The 24,342-nt window shown below is 35.4% G+C and overlaps 1 protein-coding gene across 1 annotated transcript; it reads right to left on the minus strand.

The window, feature by feature from the left end:
• Positions 1-674: 674 nt before the first annotated feature.
• On the minus strand, positions 675-13,982 carry CCAP (Crustacean cardioactive peptide). The gene is made up of 5 exons (XM_053767393.2): positions 13,864-13,982; positions 5,016-5,132; positions 4,050-4,131; positions 3,293-3,357; positions 675-2,467 (listed from the first exon to the last, which is right to left on the minus strand). The coding sequence occupies exons 2-5, from the start codon at positions 5,088-5,090 to the stop codon at positions 2,315-2,317; spliced, it is 375 nt and encodes a 124-aa protein (XP_053623368.1). The 5' UTR covers positions 5,091-5,132; positions 13,864-13,982; the 3' UTR covers positions 675-2,314.
• Between the last annotated feature and the right edge of the window lie 10,360 nt (positions 13,983-24,342).

Raw genomic sequence — 24,342 nt, forward strand, 5'->3', positions numbered from 1 at the left:
TACTTACTAATTCCATTGTGTCATACAGATCTCCGTTGAACCCCTTCCACACGATACAATCTGTACACCCATTTTGATTGCCGATTGAATTGGGTGCAATCGGATCGTCCGTCCACACGTACACAACTTAATCGCCAATATCAGTATTTGATTGAACAATCCCAATTCAAGCGATACCGACCACCCAATGACCTTGAATTTCATATCTCCGTCCACACAACCCAATTTGATTGTCAATCTAATCAAATTTTGCGTAAAATTGGGTCGTGTCGTGAAGGTGTTTAAGAATAATACTGTTCTGTGATACAAATTGTATGAGACAACTGTTTCTTGTGTCTTATTCGTAGACCATACCTTACCATCGATGCGTGAATGGATTTTAGTCAGTTACGAATTATGTTCGTTATTATATATTAAACATATGTCTAAAATCCATCGTGTGATCTAGAAGCATCGATAGTATTATAAACTAGATGTTGCCTGGGGCTACGCTCTCGTGGGAATTTTGAGATAAAGTATAGCATATAGCAATGTTCGATAATGTACCTTTCTAATGGTGAAACAATTTTTGAAATCGGTCCGGTATTTTCGGAGATCACCCGTCGATTAAACGATTACCTCTTTAAACTAATAGATGATGGATATATGGATAATAATAAAATACCAAAATCCATATGATCTCATTTTATTAATAATAACACATTTACATTAATAATATTGTAACTAACGAGTAGAATTTTCAAAATTTGGTTGCATGAGTCTTCACCTTAAATAAACGTTCACAACACTAGCCGCCATTTTTAAAAAGTATTCTTGTCATACGATAAGGCATAGATTAAATATGTAATTAGGAAATACATGAGGCGTGATACAACACTGATTCAAAATTTAGCTAATGTAAAAATATCCACATTTATTTAAGCGTTTCTTTCTATTGTTAATCCTATTTTTATAATTCTAGCAAGACAAACTTGTTTGTCATCAATATAAGTTGACGTGACTTATGGGGGAAAATTATCGACGTTTTTATTTAACATCTATTAAGTACATATACAAACTAACTTTACATGTCACCTCCTAGGTCTTAAATAATAAATTATACTATAAATCAACCTAATGATTAAATAATGACATTTTATAAATTTATTTTTAAAATAATCACTGGCACAAAATATACTTTTTTAATATTATTTTTTATTTATTTTTTAAATAGAGAAGTAATTTTTGGCCAGTATCTAATAAATCGTTTGGACGTTGCAAGCTGACGATCGACTTAACACTATGTCACGAATTTTGTATAGTACGAGGTAGATAAACCTAACCTGAGCTACCTAAGAATTATGTTATAAAACAATTAATTATTCAGATGATTTACACCATGACAGGGGAAACCAGAGAGAAACGGACGGTTGTCAACACAAATTATGACAATTTTTGCGCGCCAGTATCAATAATTTTAATATATTAAGATCCAGCGTATATAACGCGTTCGGGGCCCTAGTTTATCTGCCACGCGGACTGTACCGTCGAAACACAACATTAGTAGACACACATTAATAGTAGGCGAAGTACGTACTAATGATATTCGCCCATACGTCTCAGTGGCTTGTAACGTCCTAACCGTCGAATTACACGTAAGTACTTTTACATTTTCATTGTAATTACGTCGAATAAATGTCATTTTTAACACGTCAAAAAACGCTACGGCCATTATATTCAAGTGTACCGCCAGTTACCTTTGTAATGGTGTTGCCTAAGATTTTGTCTATCGTTTCTTTACTGTTATTAGTTTATTTAAAAAATAAATTCATAATTATCCTGTAAACATAACGTAAGATTAGCAAATATTATCTTGAACCGGTTGCTATGACAAAAGATCTTTATCGATCAGTATTCAATGACAAAAAAACAAAAAGTAAGAAATCTTTTTAGTTCACTTGTTTTTCTTTCCACCCTAAGGTTGGCTGGAAAAAAATGCATAGGTATGCTCTAAGTTCGCTATTACGCTCATTTATGTTTGAGGTTAGGTTCTCACTCAGCATTTCGACCGCTGCGGCCGCGCTGTCATTACGCTCCGTTAATTTTTTTGAGGACGAAATCAATCGTTCATAAAATTGACATTGCCACAGTACAGATTAATCATTTTAACGTCGTCAGACAGTGAAATTAATCTCGTCTATGTTGAAAATTTTAACAACAGCGCGGCCGCATCGGTCGAAGCAAAACTTATGATTTTCGATTAATGGTTCAATAAAAAGTCAATCTATCTATCTATCAATCAATATCTAGAGACAACACCAGCCTAATTAAGTCTTTACTGATAATCTTTTTGCTTTCGTCTCGCCAGTTCCGCGCTCGCTTCTTGTATAGCCTCCCACAATTTGGCCTCGGAAATAACCTGCCTAGATATGTCATCGATGCCGTTCTCAGAATCCATAATCGGGCCAATGGAGTCATCGTCTACGAGCTGAAAATAATCCCACTAATATTATAAAAGATTAAACGGCTGGGCCAATTTTTATTTATATGGTATTGAAGTAGTTGATATATTGGACATAGGGTAATTTTTATCGCGAAAGTACGCGATTCTCGTAGGATTCGGTCAAAAAGTCTGATACTCAAAGGCGCTTTATAAAGTAGATGGCGCTACTGGACATAAAGATTTTATAAATTTTATAAATAGGCTACAGTTAGTTATAAAATGATTGCCAAGCATGAATTGAGGTATAGCCCAGTTTTTTGCAAGACATGATTTGTTCTCGTTGTTAAATGTCTTCACGCAAAGAAGATGAAGAGTAAACAGAGAAAACTAGACTGCTTTATCTCGCTCATACTAGAAAGAGAAACGTGTATTAGAAATAGATACACGAGAGGGAGCGCTACAGAGCGTTAATATCTTTTGTCCCATATCGTGTGCCACCTTTTACAAGGCCCAGCCTAACGATTAGGTGCAAAAAGTGCACAACGCCGCTAAATAAGTTTTCATTCAACAGTTTCCATCTCATATGGCTACGGTTATCTCTTGTTTTCACGGTCTACGGCTTGCTATCCCTATATTTGATGTGAAATTTTTAGAAAAACACTCTATGATCCGAACACTCTATGTGAAGATCACAAAGCTATTCTACAAAAAGCCTTCGTATTAAGCACCATTCACCTCACTTGTCATGTCAAAAAATCTAACCTTTTCCGCGCTTACGGCGCTATTATCTTTGCGTGACGTAGATATTGCTATGAAGTTTTGCAAGTTTCAAATTTTTGCCGCAAGTTTACATAACTGCTATGAACCAACCTGTCTGTGCCCCATTATTTCTTGAGCGGGCATGCCGGGCACTTGAGACCGTTTTCGACCGCACCCTGGAATATATTAACGTCAAATTATGCGCGAGGCGGACGGGTTAAGATTTTATTTAAGTATTTTTTATTATTATAAATTCGGATGACCATAAACTATTTAGCTTACAAAATTAACGTCTTGAGCCAATCACAGGTACCTACTCATTACTAATAATGAATGATTTTTATAATTTTGGGCGTGTTTTACCATTTTCTGATAAAATATTATTTATTCTGAAATATTAACTAGCTGCTAGATAAATCTGAAATTCTTTTTATATTTGCCTTTAATTATAAATATAATTATAAAACACAATTTTAGCGCTATCTGTTCGATATTTTACTCAAAGGCTTTCAAATACTTTATTGGCAAGCGGTGAAGTTTTAAATAAATCCGAAATCAAGATCAAGGCTCTTTTCAAGATCAATTTCAATGTGGACTTTACGTAGTCTTGTCCCACCATAGAGTGTGACGTATTCTAACCGGCGTAATAATCGATTTATCGAATTTTGACAGGAAGACACGATATATTATGACAGCCATGTTAGCAACGACGACAAAACGGCTATTTGTCGTTCGGAGTAGATAAAACGCCTCGATAAAATTATATCGTTGGTCGCATGCTAGCCCTGCTTGACGATCGCCCAGCCTCGCCAATCCTTCCCACGATCATTGGTTCTCAAGGTTATAAATCGAAGTTATTTCTACCTACCTGTGAACGCATTACAGAATGGCCGCTTCTTGGGAGACATCACCATCTCCTCTGTAATCCTCGGATCGTAGTTCCGCGGCAACTGAAACGTGTAAAACTTAATTGTTTTTCATAAAAATATTAGATATAAAAATAGTAGCTCGATGTGCTGTTGACTGTACATGCTAGCCGAATCTCGACAGTCCTGAGCGTAAATATAATTATTTTTCGAAACACAGTCCCATTTGTTAGTTTATTAACTATAACATTGTAAATATTATTTATTCCGGTCAAATCAATTCCGGGTATAAAAAATGGCATTTTGTAGCCTATCTTCCTCGTGAATTTAAGAACGACATCACGACTAAAAATGCTAAAGTAAAAGTTAAAGAACATTTCTCAGAGAATATGGCTGCCCAATGTGTATAAATACGTGTTTTTTGTCAGGTTAATTATATTAGGTATAAATAGGTAGCTAAGTAACATTGTTGTATTAGAATAGGTACTGTGATGTAACTCATGCATCGGTATTGCTATTGTTTTTTATTATATTGTATTTAAAATGATAATATATAAATTATAAATAAGATTAAGTATGTGTGCCTTAAAACAATGCCCCAAATTGCTCAAAAGTACGCCATCATTTTTTTAACGTTCGTCGACAGAAATTATATGAAGTTTCGATGTGCTTAGGTACGTCAACGCATGTCTGTGTCAAACCTATGGAAAACAAGAGAGCACGAGGGACCTGGTGCGATATCTCCCTCTCATTTCTTTTTTCCCAGGTTTTTCCCCAACCCAAGGTCAGCTCGCCTTGTTCCATATCCACGGAACACGGGAAAATAGACTACTCCCACAGACAGAATATCTGTGACTAATCCCAATCCCTAGGTCCTATAGGTAATTCTGGAGCGAATCCACTCGCAACAAAACTGACAAGATACAGAATATTATAATAGGTAGGTACTTCTAATTTTAAACACTTACCGTAGCAGTGTAACAGGAATTCAAATACATTAAAGAAACGATGAGCAATAACGAAACGCGGTTGATCGACGACATGGCGGGAAGTTTGACAGCGCGCGCTCGTTCAAAATGGCGTATCTGAAAATTATAAAAAGGTTTTTATTTTTACAAGCAATCAAAATTTGACGACCTCGATGGCGCAGTGGTATAAAATGCTTGCCTCTGAACCGAGAGGTCCTTGGATGTTTATCTATATATGTATATGTTATAAAATATAGTATCGTTGAGTTAGTATCCCATAACACAAGTCTAGATCTTACTTTGGGACTAGCTCAATTTGTGTGATTTGTCCTAATATATTTATATTTTTGTATATTTAATCTACGTAGGTGCATAGATCCAACTTTTCGTAACTAAGCACAGGATTGCACCTAAATTACGGTTACTACGATTGTTCCAAACGTATAACTTCTATCCAATATGAAGATATCGTTATGACAACGAATGATATATTTACTATGTTACAATGTCTTATACGTACCTACTAAATTAAATTAAAATCCAAAATTATGGTGGCCGTGAAACGGCACGCACGTGTGTTAGAGCGCGGTGTGCTGAGTATAACACTTCCAAAATCAAAATCAAATCATTTATTCAGAAATTAGGCCTTCACAGGCACTTTTTCACGTCATATTCTGAATTAAATGATGTTTACCAAAGCTACAAACTACTAGTATTTCGGAACGACCACGGCTGAGAAGAAATGCCGAAAGAAACTCATTCAAACAGTGTTGGTCCCTATTATGCCAGAAGAGCTTACCATTTTTTTAAATATAAATTTATGTATAATTTTTTATCAGTAATATAACATGTAAGCACACAATAGAGTACATGGTCAAAAGGTATACTGAAACATATTATGATTGTGATCAAGTGCTGATGAAAGGAAAATATATATATATATATATATATATATATATATATATATATATATATATATATATATATATGTATAATTAACCAAACAAAAAAAAACTTTTAATAAAAGATCGATCTGACCAGTTCCCCCGGCAGCACCTGTTCACGAGTTGACGCGTGAGTCAGCCATCGCGAAGCTCAACCACAATAGAGGGAACCTCCCGACCCGATCCACGACGCCGCTACCGGTTTGACCATTTGAGTGTGCATCACATACTCGATCTCCATAATCTAACATAATATATACCTATGTTACTTTCAGACACTTGAAGATCACAAATCACGTATATGTTTTACAAGTAAATGCAGTACTTCCTCATGCAACACCACACAACGTCCTAATATATAGGACTGAACAATTCCTAAGCTTAACAATGATTTGCATTATTAATTAGCTCTGTAATTCCAATGATCCAAATCTAATTCCCCAAATTAAAAAGTTAACAGTATATTGACAAGACAATTAGAAGTTAAACCGAGTTTGGACAACAATTGTTGAAACAAAACTCTATTAGCTTACGACATTGTCTTGTGTCTCTTGTGGTCTTATTGTTCGATTATTTCTTTTTTTATCTAAAACCATTATGGTTTCTTACTCAGCCGTCACAGCAGGTCTACTAAGGAACATAAAACACGTATGTACCTAGCACGTCAATGCGTCCACAACGTTCTCTCTCAATTTACACGATATGAGAAAAGAAGTCAGCAGTTACAAGAGATTTTTTTTTCGCTGTCTGGCAACTAGCTATGAAAGAAGAAATTTCTCCCCATCCTTGCATTCGTAATATTTCGTCTCCATTTCACACGATCAAAAAAAAAATCAAATCATTTATTCAGAAATTAGGCCTTCACTGGCAGTTTTTCACGTCACATTCTAGAAATTAAATGATATTTACCAAAGCTACAAACTACTAGCATTTTGGAACGACCACTGCTGAGAAGAAATGCCGAAATGAGTTTCTCTAGCACGCATATCCTTGACATAAAGTCAGCTTTTTTTAACCCCTGACGACAAAGATCCTAACTAATTATTATAAATGCCAAAAACTAAGTTTGTTTGTTACCTCTTCACGCTCTACCTACTCAACCAGGCTTTCTGAAATTTTTGCATTAATTGTTATTTGAAATATAGAGAAGGACATAATCGGAAAAATAAATATTCCCGTTGGAAATTGTGCAGAGAAACAGCAAGTTAGCGTAGATACATATATGTTTTATGATTTTACACGAGCGAAGCAGGAACGGGTCGCTAGTGTAAGTATAAATGCATAAGATTGTCGTGACTCCCTGCTGCGCGCGGCGGGGTCCGCCTTACCGCTTTATTGCATTCAGAATCAAGTTAATTGTTAAACTTTTTCACTACTTGGAATTGATTTTCATCTCTCTCTAATAAGCTAAATGAATGCAAAATTTCAAGAAGATTGGTTGACCAGAAATAACATACTTTCGCATTTAAAATATTAATTGTGATTAATTAATTTACTATATTTATATATGTGTATGTATGTATAAGACCTACATTTGTTAATTGACGTGTTTGGAGAAAAGGCCGCGGTGAATTTTGTTGCGCCGCTTCTTCTTCATCTGCGCTTTGAAAGTCGGCAGTAGACTTGGTTTAAGTATTTTTTTGACGTCAATAAGTGATGATCAGATCAGATCATTCTAAGAATTTTGAATTTGAATTGGTTTTGCCCAAAATACGTGGAAATGGTGAGAACAAAGGAGTCTCAACTCCTTGAGATAATAAACTACAGTAAGAACCGTACGTATTCTATAGGTATTTTGTACACAGATATACGTAGACGATATATCGAAGTTTTCAAATCCATTATATATAGTGGACGCGACTAGCGACTAGGTACTTTTAAGCAGTGTTAATACTAATAATAATAATTTTAAGCTTCGCGAATTTCTACCCAAGATACTTGAGTATTTATCGATTTTGATTTTTAATTTATTACTATTTGCCCAGGGCTACGCTCCCTTGGGAATATAGCCTATAGCAATCTTGGATAATGTACCTTTCTAATGGTGAAGGAATTTTTGATATCGGTTCGGTAGTTTCGTAGCCTCAAACATGAATCTCACACTCTCTTACCCCTTTATAATAATAGTATAGATAGTTAGATATTTCTTTAATTTTTTTTACTTAATCTGTGTGAATTGCCTTTATACATATTTATTTATTTATATGTATATAAATATATTTAATCGACTTTTTAAAAATATTTTTTATTTGTATTTATATACCAGCTGAAAATCCGAAATGTGTGTGAACATGTCATGACACAAAGCTGAGCTGGGATCCATTTCAGCACAGACCATCCTATCCTATTAATATTATAAACGCGAAAGTTTGTGGGGATGTATGTTTGTTACTCTTTCACGCATAATCTACTGGACAGATTGTACAGATGAAATTTGGTACACGTGTAGAATATAACTTGGAATAATACATAGAGTATTTTTTATCTCGAAATTCTCACGGTCGAAAACCCCGGGGCGCACCTAGTTTATATATTAAATCTATAACAACATGGCAACCCACACACTACCAAAATAATATACGCCACGCCCTGCAATGTTATGGTCCTATTGCAATAAGTCATTACTTGATTACGTGGGCACATAACGGACACTTTATATATATACTTATGCGTAGATAGATAAATATGTAGGTCACTCACAACCGTACAAAATACGAAGTGAAAGAAATATATAAGAACTTCATACAGCAAAAAAGTCACAGTTTGTATAATTTGCTTTTAAACTAACTTAAAATCTGGTATATCTATAATTTTCAATCAAATCAAATCATTCATTCAGAAATTAAACCTTCACAGGCACTTTTTCACGTCAATTTTTATATTATATAGTAACTAACTTAATTTCTCAAAAGCTACAAACTACTGGCATTTCGGAACGAACACTGGCTGAGAAGAAATGATGAAAGAAACTCATTTGAACAGAATGATCACTCCTATTTGAACATTTGAATCAATGAAAACTTTACCAGATTTTAAGTTAGACCTTTCGCTATACAACTGTAAAATTGCGTTTTAATTCTTTGCTATAGTTTTAGCCCTCAGCTTCGCCGGCGTTTTTTATAATAACTTATTATTGTCGATATCTCGAGATCTTAAAAACGTATCGGGATGAAAAGTTTAAATTACTAAAAGGAAAATATAACCTATTCATCTTGGACTGAGACAAAAGGTAAACAAACCTTGAACAAAAAAATCATTATATCTCGTTATTCCTATGTTAATTTTGTTCTTACTTTCTGTTAATGATTAAATTTTTTGCTGTTGTTATTTTATAGAGTCATGTCGCTTACTTAAATGTTTGGCTTGTTAATTTCTCATTTCTTTTTTGTTTACCTTTTGTCTCAGTCCAAGATGATTAGGGTATATTTTTCTTCTAGTAGTTTAAACTTTTCATCCCGATACGTTTTTAAGATCTCGAGATATCGACAATAATAAGTTATGATAAAAAACGCCGGCGAAGCTGAGGGCTAAAACTATAGCAAAGAAATAATTAAAACGGTATTTTATTCAAAATTTAGCTCTCAAATCTAGAACGTTGTAAAATGCACGTAGGAGCTCAAAATTGCTCAAAAATAACACAGAGTCAGATACCACTTTTGAAGCAATATATTAAAATAATATTATTCTTTAATTTGTCCACGAGACTGCTGTCTATGGTTTGTATAGAGTAGGAAATTAGATTCCACTTTTTCTTCATTTTGCATTAAATGAAAAAATATGCACTGGTCTATAAACCACACTCTATACGAATAATAAATTACGAAAGTCTGTCTTTATGTCTGTTCCGCTTTCACCGGTTCACAGATTTTGATGAAATTTGGTATTAGTTATATATTATCATAATTATATGTAGTTAAAAGATCCCCGTTCAAATATTTACTTTTCAAAAATCAACGCCCGCGTTTTGATTGTTTCTATGATGTCTGTTTCGCTTTCGCAAAGAAATAAACGCGAGCGAAGCCGCTGGCAATTTCATTTTCCCGCAGCTTCGCTAGCTTGAATTTCTCTGACTTTCACCCCCACATTAAAGGCATTTGAGGGGTTAATTTTAGAAAAAATGCTGCAAATTCAAATTCAAATCATTTATTCAGAAATTAGACCTTCACAGGCACTTTTTCTCGTCAATATTTATAGTTATTTCTCACAAGCTACAAACTAGTGGCATTTCGGAACGACCACTGCTGAGAAGAAATGCCGAAAGAAACTCATTTGAACAGTGTTGATCCCTATGCTTGCCTCTATATGTCGGTGAGTAGTCGTAAAAGTAATGGCAAATGCCTTTAAGCTACTAAAGATTAACAAAATCTGACACCAGTGTTAGCAATAACAGTCTTAAAGAAGGAAGCATGTAATTTAAAATGATCTTTATTTATGTTGCAATTGGAAACAATTTCATTTGTGCATTTAGCAACCAACCAACAAAAACAATTTTCAAACACCGAAATTCTAATTTTTCAAAATGCCCGCTCGATTCCATATTTTCATAAATTTGTGAAGAAGTAAGCAAGCAAGACATCAATTACTAATAAGGTTTTTATCAGACATGATCCAGTGCGCCATTTTCTTAGCTGTTTTCAAATTAGAGATATTAATTCGTTGGCTGTTCTTCTTTATAGGTATTTGTTTTAAGTAGTGTGTATGTCTAAGTCTAGTATTATTTTAATCTTCTTCTTGACCTTATCCCACTCATGTGGGGTCGGCACAGTATGTAAGTTCCTTCCATTTCGTTCTGTCATTCGCCATATCCATTGATACTCCTTTCCTGTTCATACTATCCTTGACACACTCCATCCATTTCTTCTTAGGTCTTCCTCTATTCCTGGAACCCTTTACTACCATATTTAATGCACTTTGAGTGACGTGATTTTCATCTCTTCTTAAAATATCCCCGTACCAGCCTAACCTATAACTATGTAATTTCTGAAAAAAGTCTAGTATTTTTTTAATATGTCGGTTTTATTATTGTTGGAATAGTTTCTATAAGTGAAGATTTGGAAATGGCTATTAGTTGCTATTTTTGTTCATTACATTATCTGTTAATCCGATAATCTTCCATTCAAATAGAATAAAAAATATACATTCTGTGATCATACTAAAACATTGTTATACATACAAATCCATATTGCGGCGTTCCAAGCAAAAGGGTACCACCGGGCCGATTCTAGTTTCCGAGATATTTGAGATTTATTGAAAAAATTGTGAAAAATTGGCATCTTGCGATTTTAATTGATTTTAATGCATCATCCAAAGGGCTACGTTTCCATACAATAGACGTCTCTAAATCATGTGTCATCAACACAACGTGAGAAATAACTCTAGCTATTACAGTTTAAACTTTCAATGTCTGTTGTTTGTAAGTGTGAACTTTGAAATTATATTTTTCCAAAAAATTTAAACAAAATTGTTTTTTTTTTTTTTTTCCATTTAACTATCTAAATACAGTCTTAACTCAATACCGCCCAAGTGGTACCTAAACGCTTGGAACGCCACAATACCTACTTACTAGAAACTTTAATTTAAATTGGGGTCGTACTTACATGGGTTTAACCAAATAAATAAAGTTTAAAATTTCATACAACGCCCGTGTAGGAAACTTTGAATCTTGTAGTACAAAGGTAACTAGCTTCCTAGTTAGAATTAATCACCCGAGGCATTATTAGATGTGTTATGTCTTCCGTTATGTAGCGGCCGCTTTCCGCCATAATTTTGGCCATCGAAATCATTATACAGGGTTATCAAACGCAAAATTTCCTAAAGACTACTTGAGTATATCAAAACAAGCAACTTTTATTCTACGACTTTTCGTCATTCGTAGTTTTAGTTTTCATATAAAATATACAATCTAATTTGCGATTCTACACATCTTACCTCTATGTAATAGCCGAGCAACACGAGACAGTACAGTAGCTTTATGTAGCGGAATCTAACATAGAGTTAACGTTTTATAGAAACGATATTAAAACTTAAAAAAAACTTTTTTGTATTTATTACGTTTAGACAAAAGTCGTAGAACAAAAGATGTCAGTCTCTATGTACCTTATGCGCCTTTGGAAGGTTATGCGTTAGATACCAGTAGCCCTGTATACTTTAAAACATATTCGCTTAACGCTGTATATCGCTATGTATGCTTTGATCTTTAAAACTACGCAACGGATTTTGATGCGGGTTTTTAAAATAGATAGTGTAATTCCCGTAGGAATTTCGGGATAAAAAGTACCCTATGTGTTATTCCAGGTTATATTCTATTATTATATTATTCTACCCGTGTACCAAATTTCATAACAATCCGTCCAGTAGATTTTGCGTGAAAGAGTAACAAACACACACATACATCCTCACAAACTTTCGAATTAATCATATTAGGTAGCATTGTGATTTTACCCGAGCGAATCCGAGACAGATCGCTAGTGTACTCTTTTTTAAATGCACAATGTCCATTTTGCGAGTGCAACGCGGCGTCGCAAAATGTGCACTTATGTATGTATGTATGGACACTTTTCATCAACTTCATGTTAAGACCTTACGCCGTGGGAATAGGAGCGAATTTGCAATGAATTTGGCTAGATTAATGAGCTTTTTTTTTTGATCTCGGTGGCGCAGTGGTAAAGTTCTCGCCACTGAACCGAGAGGTCCCGGGTTCAATCCCCGGTCGGGTCATGATGGAAAATTATCTTTTTCTGATTGGCCCGGGTCTTGGATGTTTATCTATATATGTATTTGTTATAAAATATAGTATCGTTGAGTTAGTATCCCATGACACAAGTCTCGAACTTACTTTGGGGCTAGCTCAATCTGTGTGATTTGTCGTAATATATTTATTTATTTATTTTTGACTGTACAATATGTAGTTCACAATATGTCCTACAAACAAGTAATTCAACCGATTGAGCTGAAACTTTCTACACAGGTTTAGTTTGGACGACAATGCATTATTATGATAAGCACGACCTGATGGTGCACCCAGAAACGGCTCCCGAAGGCGGAATTTTTAAACGGTTTACTGCACGGACATGATATTTTTGTCACACATTGAATGCAATAAGATTTTTCTGACAACAATAAAAGATTGTATCAAAAATGCATTTTTTATAAATAAGTATTTTTTTGAATATAGTTCCGTACCCAATTTTCTTTTTTATTTTATTTTTGTAAGTTTTTTAACCTATTTAAGTAATAAAAAATACTTTTTTTTTTAAATATTAATCGGATTTCTATTTGTTGCAAAGTCAAATCATTTATTCAGAAATTAGGCTATTTTATTTTATTTTATTTTTCACGTCATATTCTAAATTAAAAGATATTTACCGGAACGACCACTGCTGAGAAGAAATGCCGAAAGAAACTCACGCTTGCAACCGCAATAACGACAAAATCAAATGACATTTTAATCGACTTCAGTAAGTAACAAAGCGTGCTGGTCAAGTTTTTAATACTTATAACTACGGAAAACTAAGTGGACTTCGTATTTAATTACTAGCTCTTGACCGCGGCTTCGCCCGCGTCATATTCGCGCGTCCGCTAGTAAGTTTGTTCGCTCATCAAAACAAATGGATGGATTTTGATACGGAAGGTCTAACTTATGCTCGCGATACGTTGCTTAGAACCCGAGATATCGATAATATAATATTTTTAACGGACGCACGAAATAAAATACATATAATTATAATAAGTAATATATTCCATTATTTAAACATTGAATCAGTATGAACACATTTTTTTATACAAATACTCAAAACCTTCTGAAAACTATCCTAAAAATACTGGTACTAAAATACAATAATTACAATGTTGTGTACAATAACTTGCTGAGAAATAACTGTGAGGACAAACAGACAATCACTTACCTCTGGTCGGTGTCGGCGAATGCAGCGTGGAGCCGCGACCGACTTTTATATACGAAGATGACGACGGACGAACAGAGAAAGTTGTGGAGTCAGCGGGTTTATTTTCATTTTTACTATCTACCAAGTAAATAAAAAAATATATATTAAAATAAAATAAAATAAAAAAAATAAGGATCGTTTATTGCAGGCATAGCCCATAAAGTGTTAGTAACAGAGGAACTTATAACTTTGTTAGTAAATCTACATTAAAGATTTTTGACGGTGTTGTGTCTTTGGCTAGATGAACGCGAGTCCAGTGTTTCATAATTCAATTCAGTTTCACCCTATATATACTCGAGCTGTTGCCAGAGAGAAACTGTGCACGTCTATAGCCAACAATACGTACGGGCAGAGGACAGCGCGATATCTCCTTCCGAGATTAGTTAACTACCCACCTCTGTAAAAAATGACTTAACTCCTAAAAATATTAAAAATAAACTTAAGTCCCACTTTATCGAACAATTGTGTTAGATTGCAGCTTACTACTAGGCACTTGTTTTGTTTAAAATGGTCTACGTACGTGGTTCCTATATTACTGTTAAGTGATTAATACAAAATATTTTATACTACTGCTGACGTTGATGCTCACTGTGGACAAACCTCTGTGGTTTTTGTCAGTGTTCTTATATTATGTACTATATATATTTGTTCTTTATATGTGAAATAAAAAAAAAAAAATAATAGCACTGTCCACGTCCAATCTAGCCGCCACCGTCTTCACCAGAATGTTGGTGCTGCTCCGCACTCGGTGAACCAGCTGTGCGTTTTCTTATAATGGCTGACAGACTGTCAACTCCAGCCTCCGCCAGCATCCCCGAGGCACTGCAAGAACGGCGCATCCCCAACAAAACTCTTAAAGCATTATTATGCTGAGTGCGCAGAGCTCTGTATGCCACTTGAGTGTAATGAGTACAAAGGCTGCACGCTTTGAAAAGCGTTATTTTCACCTGCTTGGTACAGCGTGCAAATCTCCGGATAATCATATTAGCCCTAACACACAAGGCTCTCCGCTCTCTCTCTATGTCCAATTCGTCTCTAAGTGAGTCCGTAACCCAGTGTCCCAGGTACTTAAATTTCTGCACTGGATTCAAAGGAACACCGTTAAGCTTCACTGGAATTTTATATTTCCTCTTTAGCTTAAAATTATAAATTATAAAAATTATATTAAGGATCTGTTGCATGATAAATCGTAGCCAAATGGCAAAAACGGAACCCTTATAGATTAGTCAAGTCTGTCTGTCTGTCCGTCCGTCTGTATGTCACAGCTACTTTTTTACGAAACTATAAGAACTATACTGTTAAAACTTGGTAAGTAGATGTATTCTGTGAACCGCGTTAAGATTTTACACAAAAACAAAAGAAAAATATTTTGGGGTTCCTCATACTCAGAACTGAAACTCTGATTTTTTATCAAACCCATACGTGTGTATAATACCACTATGGATAGGTATTCAAATTTGATATTGAGGTTTCTAATATAATATTTTTTTCTAAACTGAATAGTTTGCGCGAAGTGGTAAAATGTGTGTCTTGTAACATCATCTCTGAACTGTCCCCGTGTAAAATTGACGCAGGCGAAGCCGCGGGCAAAAGCTAGTTTAAAATAAGAGAATGTTAAATCTTTGTTTAATGAAAACTATCGAGGTGATATATGGAAAGAGTTATTGGCATCTACTGAATAAGTATGACACGTAGTAATTATTTTAGATATTGTGGAAGTTTAGTTTCAATGATTTTAGAATATTCTTAATAATTACTTAGTAAAAATCCGTTTTTAAAATATTATAAATAAATTCTTTGTGAGCTTGATAAATAGAATATAAATTAGAGTGTGAATTGATGTCGTAAATAACCGAGACACATATCGACTGTATTATTGCTAACAATGTTGTCAGATTTTATTCAAGTCGCCTAAAGGCACCTGACATGACTTTTACGACTTGTCAGTACATCTAGTGGCAGGTAGTTGGATACATATTGTTAAACGCAAATTGTTTATCCTGTTTTTATGTTTCTTGTTAAATACTACGAGGCTTGTATAAAATAAAACGAAGTGGCTCCATGTGTTCCCTGTGCTGCTAGACCACCCAATGGGCTACGAACCACATACAGCCCGCGCACACCATAATAATAATTATATTACACCAAAATGCATACCAATATTTATTTATGGCTTCTGAATTCGGAAACCTTCCTTATTACACACTATTTCACTAGCTTTAACCCGCGACTTCATCCATGTGCCATTTTCTTATATATTTTACTATTATTTCTAACATTCAACTTGGGGCAAAAATACATTTTTTGTAAATACAAAATTGTTCGCTGCGAACTTAGACGAACTAGCGAACACAATAAATTTTTACAAAATTGTGAAACTTAACCGATTTTGATGCCGCACATACTTAAAATTCTATTGTATTGTATGTATGTATGTATGTATGTATGTATGTATGTATGTATGTATGTATGTTGAAAGTTGGTTCGTTGGTTCGATTTTGATGAAATTTAAAAGGTACGTAGGATATGCCGATATAATTTTTAAATTCGTGGGTAACTAAATCGGTGCAGTCGTTTTTGTGATATTCACAATTTAGTAAAAGTATATTATGTTCGCGAGATCTAAGTTCGCAGCGAACAACTAGTTAGTTAGGCATGAGTAGCTGAGTAATATTGTTAGTATTAGATACTGTGATGTACCTCTTGCATTGGTACGTAACAAACATCTGTGCTTTAAATATATTAGAACGAATCGCACAGATTGAGCCAGCCCCAAAGTAAGTTCGAGACTTGTGTTATGTGATACTAACTCAACGATACTATATTTTATAACATATACATATATAGATAAACATCCAAGACCCGGGCCAATCAGAAAAAGATCATTTTCCATCATGAGCCGACCGGGGATCGAACCCGGGACCTCTCGGTTCAGAGGCAGACACTTTACCACTGCGCCACCGAGGTCGTCTGGCATTATGCGTATTGTTTTTATTGTATTGCCTTTAAAATTATAATAAATAAACAGCTTTCTGGGAACTTTCTTATTTATTATTTATGTTGTAAATACTTATATTCTTTTAGTATATATATATATATTGTTTGTTTAGTGATAGTGTATGCGGGAATCGAGTGTGTCATGCTCACTCAAATGGTCAATCTGTTGGTGGCGTCGTGGGCCGGGTCGTGAGGTTCCCTATATTATGGTTGAGCTACGCGATGGCTGTCCCATGCGTCAACTCGTGAACGGGTGCTGCCAGAGGGAACTGGTCATCTAGTTTCTCATATATTTTCATGTAAGTTAATTGTGTATCACATCGATATATATTATAAACAGCACTCGGATCACAATCATAACCTGTTATATGATTATAGAGACTGATACCTTTTGACTATGTACATTATGTACTTTTATATATTATTAGAAAAAAAAACATTGTAAGAAACAATAATGGTAAGCCGATCTGGCATGACAGGGACCAACACTGTTCAAATGAGTTTCTTTCGGCATTTCTTCTCGGCAGTGGTCGTTCCGAAATGCCAGTAGTTTGTAGCTTGTGAGAAATAACTACAAATATAAAAATTGACGAGAAAAAGTGCCTGTGAAGGTCTGAATAAATGATTTGAATTTTGAATTTGAATTTAAATACAAATAAACGTTTTGTTTTGTACCTAAGTATTGTATGATCTTATAGGCTATTTAGTGTTTTCGTTTTAAATATAGAAAATCTTCCCAGATAGATATTAATAAATAAATCTCTGAAGATATTTCTCTCTCCGTGATACCGCGAAGTATTATACAAACAGTGTTAGCTAGCTAAGAGAACTGTGTACACAATATGAAAGGCAATAAACGATTTGAATTGAATTGAATTGAATTGAAGCCACGTGGTCAACATAAAAAATAACTTTTGAACTTTTCGGCTGTGATTTTACACATGTCTGACGTCGACCCTCATTGGAAGTTCTATCGTTGCGTGTTATCTGCCGAGGATATTTGTCACTTAGTCGCCAAGTACGATGTACTTGGATATAGAGTGGTCCTATCGTAGGGCGGAACCACACACGTCCCAAAACAGATGGTAACGAACATGTAACGAAGTTGAAGCACACATTAAGAAGTTACCTGTTACATTTTAACTGCCATGTTTACGTAGACCAATCAGGGTTCCTTCGTTAAAAGTTTAGGACAAACAAGCTCTTCAACAAACAGACGAATCAAAGTTAAGAGTGTAAGTATTGTTATCTCTAAAGTTTAGGAACCCATCCAGTTTTTACACGACACATGACTTTTAAGCAAGAAGTGCTATATACTTATTTATGTATAAACTTTTGCCGTGTGAATCTCCCTGCGAAAGCGGAACATACACGATTTTTATACAAACTTTCACCCCCATAATAGCCATTTGGGGATTGATTTTTTTAAAATTAAATTAGCCTATGTTTGAACGGGGTTATTTGACTATACACATGCAAAATTTCATCAAAATCGGTCCAGCGGTTTAGCCGTGAAAGCGAAGACAGACAGGCTTTTGAATTTTGTATTTCCATACTAGGTCCGTTCACCTGATCAGACCATTTGTAAGTCTACCGAATTTTTTTTATATTTTTTAGTAATTATTATGTACCTATGAGTTTTCTTCGTTCCATCATAATTCTTAAGAAATTTCAGGTAATGTATAAGGAATTATGAGATTATCAAAAACCGTAGCATCAGTCAGCGTTGTCGTAAACATTTTGCTAACACTGGTGTCACATTTTATTCAAGTCACCTAAAGGCATCTGATATGACTTTTACGACTACGTACCGCCATCTAGTGGCAGGTAATCGCATACACACTAGTGAACTAAATTGTCCACCGGTGTGCAGGTTTCCTCGCGATGTTTTCCTTCGCCGGTAGCATGTGGTGGTCTATGAAAACTACTATTTTGGAAATGATACCTTTGCTCAAGAAAATTGACGGATCGCAATGACAGCGCGGCCGCAGCGATCGAAACGCTCTGAGGAACACACGGCTACGAGCTCAGCAACGAATTCGTAGACTTGTAGAATACATAAGCTCTACTACTACTCGTAGCGTGCAAACAAGGAACAAAAAAAACAACTAAACGTCGCTCGTGGTAGCACTCGAAGCGTAGTCGCTTATGTCGGCTCCACACTGTAGTAGTCGAACAGTTTGAGTCGCCAAGCTTTGGTGTATTATATACATTGCTGGTATTTCATTGCGGTAAATAAAGGGACTCATACAACTATGCAATATTTACGCATTCGCGTCGACATATTGTGTTCGGCGACAGAGTGGAGCTGGCATTCTCTATACTATTTATACTATTATTATAAAGAGGTAAGCGTTTGTAAGTTTGTATGTTTGAGGCGGGTAATCTCCGAAACTACCGAACCGATTTCAAAAATTATTTCACCATCTGATAGGTATATTATCTAAGATTGCTATAGGCTATATTTTATCACAAAATTCTCACGGGAGCGAAGCCCCGGGCAACATCTAGTATGTTATAAAAAGAATATCCCCATCTGGCGTTTGTCGGTATGAACGCGATAAACTCTGAAACTACTGGACGGATTTTTGTACGGTTTTCACGATAGATAGTGAGACTCTTGACTCTTGATGATCATACTCATATGTTCGCCACATGAGTTTGTATACCAAACTGACTCCTGAATCCTGATCCTTGAATAGTTTCAGTTTGTATGAAACCTGAACACTGGTTGATTATTAACTTGACTATTGATTGAACTAACGTTTCATTCCACGTAATGAGTACGACCCTCAGCCATAAGGAATACGACTATTGAAGAACTTAAATCTACCTATATCCAGGCATTATTAATGGAGTGGTTTTCCATTGCCTTCTCCATTTCACACACAAGTTAATAAGAATCAACCAGTGTGCAGGTTTCCTCACGATGTTCTCTTCACCGGAAACAAGTGGTGGTCGATGAAAACTACTATACATGAGTCAGATTGGTATACAAACTCGTGTGGCACGAGTAGGATACGAACCTGGGACCTTTCGATTCACAGGCGGGCGTCTTAACAATTACACCACCACTGCTTCACATTTTACTGCTTCAGATTGAAATATATTTACTTAATATAATATAGTCAACCAATCTATAAAAGGTTATCAATTTGGCTGTACGTTTATGCGTGAAATAGTAACAAATAACATCACATCGATCAGGACAAACTGTCGAATTTATTATTAGTGAAATATCGTGAATTATATAGATCGACCGGAAAATTACACTATAAATAAAAATTATATTCATTTCGCAACGAATATTGCCAACATTATCGTTAATTTTTTACCGTCGCATAAAAGAGATTCTCAAATTAGTTGCTCTATTAACTATTTTCAAATTATGTAATAGTGTTGTTAGCTGTTTCAGTTATATTAATGTTGTATTAACTATTTCAGGATTGTCATGTCATTTTGTGTTAGCTATTTCCGAGATATACTAGATTAGTGTTAACTATTTTCGAGTTGTGTCATTGTTGTATTAGGTTTCCCCCCAGAAGAGTTCCCATCTTGTCGTGATGGCTCAGTAACCGCGATTTGGAACACCGCGGTGAAGCTAAATGGAACCCAGATCGGAGAGCCGTTTGGCTCAGTGACTGCGAGAGAGGGGAGCTAAGCCCTCTACTCTCACAGCCGTGGTAGGGGTCGCGGGGGAGGAGGAGTGTTGGTATTGCGGTGCGCCGCTCTCCCTATCCTCTGCGGCCGAAATAAGAAGGAGAGCCGCTGCCTCCGGTCTGCTTCCAGACTGGATGGCATGCGGCTCGGCTGGTTGGTGCCGCGAGGCAACGCCGGGGGGCGTCGTGGTAGAATGTTCGCGATCCCATGGCGCCCCCAATAACGGCATGTGCGGAAACGCCGCAGGGGGGTTTAGTGGGTAGTCCGGGCACTTGGACCGGGAGTCACACACTCAGTGCGTAAATGCATTCCCCCCAAGCAGCGTTATATAAAGAAGTCTCGTCGCGTCTATCTGTATGAACGCGATAAACATTAAAACTACCGCACGGATTTTTGTACGGATTTCACCAATGGATAGTGTGATTGTTACCAATGGAAGATTTAGGTTAATTATAATTACTTAAGTTTATTATAATTGTGATTTTAACCGAGGCTAAGGGTTCACTTGCTCCACTCTTATAAATATGTATATATATATATATGTCTGAAAATCAGCGTTATCTCCACAAGCTGAGACATTCCTTTGTGACTTTGTTATTACAAATTTATCTCTAAAACAAAAATAAATTGTTATAATATGTTAAAGAATTTTAATACTAATTGTGTAGTGTAGTGTAATGAAGTGATTTTTAATTTTTTATATCTGCCTGTTCCAGATATCCTTATCCGTTATATAAAAGTTTTTAACTTGTCTATGGTATCTTTGCGTAATACTTAAAAAGAAACGAAATATTGAATCCGAAAAATGTTAAAAGAAAAAACTTCGGCATATTCTCGTGTCGCGTTTCAACCAAAACCTAATTTCGATTCGTATCGTGTTAAATTTCATTTCGGAAAATTACACGTTTAATAATACTTACAAATTAGGCGTGCTTCCGTCCTGGAATAGGACCATTCAATGTCCTATATATACGAGTCGATTGTGTGGAATAAGGACACTGTCAGTGTGTATTGTGACGGTAATTGGCGGTATTGAGGCGTTAGAAGAAGATTCTGCCGGACAGTCGTCTTCGACGTATCTTGCTGAGTCGGTCGCCCAGCGACCACGGACCTTTGTACCAAGCTCCGAAACGTCCGGGAAATAGGAAAGGTATGTGCGCGTTTAATACCTGTTCTTTAGTAGTTGTTCGCCGCGAACTTAGTCCACGCCAACACAATACATTTTTGATGACTTTTTACAAAATTATGAATATTTCCAAAACTATTCGATAGATTTTGATACCCCACGAACTTAAAAATTCTATTGACAGATCCTACATACCTTTTCAATTTCATCAAAATCAGACCAATGGTTTGAAAGTTATCGCGTTACAAACAAACATACATGCATACAAAAAATGTATTTTTGCCCCAAGTTGACTTGTAGACCTCGCATGCAAAGCGAAAGTTTAAAAGTCGTTATGAACAATAAGTTTTTTTTAAAATGGTCATTTTTGACACAAGCTTTTATTTTTGTCATAGAAAATTAACTGTTCTATGTTGCTGGCACCATTTCATCCGCTAGAACAGAGCTGACGGTATTCAAACGGCTATACGCACATTGTCCAAACATAGCTAAGAATACTCTCGATTAAATTATCTGTCAAATCAAAAAAACTAGGTCGAAATCGGTTTAGCCGTCTGGCTGCTACGATACCATGAACAGATCAATCAATCATTCATTTGTCAAATATATGGCTCATGTCGGAGGTTTTTTTTTTTAATTTATGGCTCCATCGTTCGCCAAAACGATGATTTTGCCAACGTCAATATAATATGTTACTTATAATGATATATGAAACACGGATCAGTGTGTAACCTAAAATATAAAGTATATAAATATATTATACATACGGATAAAGTAAATAAAAATTATAAGTAGATATTATTATTTTGTATAAATTTTGCCAATATTAAATGGGGAGAAAACTAATGTTTATATGCTTCCAATCCAAAACGCACTGTCTGCGCGGTCTAGGCTTGTTAGCTTCTGGTAGTGAGACGACCGTAGCGCCATCTGTCCGTAGAGTCGTGGATCACTTGCGTGGCTTGTTATTCGTTACGTTTGGTCGGCTTCATATGGCGTGGATGTAGATGTCGTCACAGGTATAATGATACAGACTTACAGATACACTGACGCGTTAAAATTATAACTATCTTTCTGTCTTCGGGGGTTAAGAATAAACAAGTTTATTTGTTAGACAAATTAAAAAGACCCCCGACTTTCAATATTCATTCCGCTATAACTTTCAAACGGCTGAACCGATTTTGATCAAACATATCTAAGAACTACCGCATAAAAATTAGCTATTATATAAAAAAATCGCGACTAAATAGGTTCACACGTACATGAGCTACGATGCCACGTACACAGACAAACAGATATACTTAGCGGTCAAACTTATAACATCCCTCTTTTTGCGTCGGGGGTTAAAAAAAACATTCGACGTCGCAGCCTAGTATGAAACCAGGAATATACGAGAACGAGAGGTCTGTTACCTACTTCAATACACTATATATAAGGTTAAACACTGACGAAGTATTGAAATGTTAAAAGTTCATTACTGCGGCTACACTGTGAATGACACCGCTGGATTGCCTCTCAGTAGTTGCAATTTTCTATAAAAACTTCAATTTATTACATACTAGCTGATGCCCGCGACTTCGTTCGCGTGGCCGTACAATTTTTAGTAAGGATACAAAATTATAGGAGAGAAATTTAATTGTACAGACAAAGCGTAACGATATATATATTTCTTGTATTTAGCTGGACCAATGTGACTCTTCTTCAGGTGTTCCAGATCTTCGAATTTTATACAACGACAGGAAATGCTCATCAGACTGAACAACTTTTGTTAAGGCGTCGTTTCTTTGTTATTTCCTGTACCATCATTGTTCTCCATCTGGTGTTCCAGTTTTCAAAATAATTTTCAAAAGCTATATAACAATAAAAAGTTTCAAATTTGTCCAGTATTTCCGAAGATTAGCGTGTACAAACAGACAAACTGACAGAGTCTTTTTTTTTCAAATTCTTTCTCAGTTGCTATGACTAATTTTGTTTTTATGTACAATGTACGGGTTTTTTTTCTACTAATTTATTATATGTATTGATTGGCATATCTTGAAAGTATTGTCATTATCACAGTATTTTTTTCTCTTGCGTTTTTAATAATAAGGGTCTACGAATAAAAGAATAAGCGTTTTTTACTAATCAATGCCCAGCCTAAACCATACAAGCTATAAACGCGAAAATTGGGCAGTAGCTTTAGGTTATTACGTAGTGCTCAGATAAGAAAGAAATATTCAAAATTCGACCCCTGAAGGGGTAACAATTGGGTTAAAGTTTGTATGGAAAATAACGAAAATCTTTACTGATCTACTTGAAACTTATCGCAAATGCTATGCAAAAAAGAAATAATGAAACCCGTGTTTCAGGATCTTTTCAAATTTTCACCTTTAATGTAGTTAATTGACGGTGAAAAGAAATAACGAATAATTCCAGCTGAGCGGTAAACACCATTGAATTCACGTTGTTACTGTTGATGGTACGAATCCTGTTTTGAATTAAATCGAATTATCTATACAGGGTATTTCTGAGAAAGTTTTATTATGGTTTTACCCGAGCGATGCCGGGACTGGCTGCTAGTGTGGTCATAAAATGAAAAAAATCGTCTGGATAGTTGCTATTCAGTAAGTCCAGTATAATACAGCGTTGCTGGTATCAAACGCAAAACCTCCTAAAGA

This window comes from Plodia interpunctella, chromosome 30 (assembly GCF_027563975.2).
Source record: "Plodia interpunctella isolate USDA-ARS_2022_Savannah chromosome 30, ilPloInte3.2, whole genome shotgun sequence".
NCBI lineage: Eukaryota > Metazoa > Arthropoda > Insecta > Lepidoptera > Pyralidae > Plodia > Plodia interpunctella.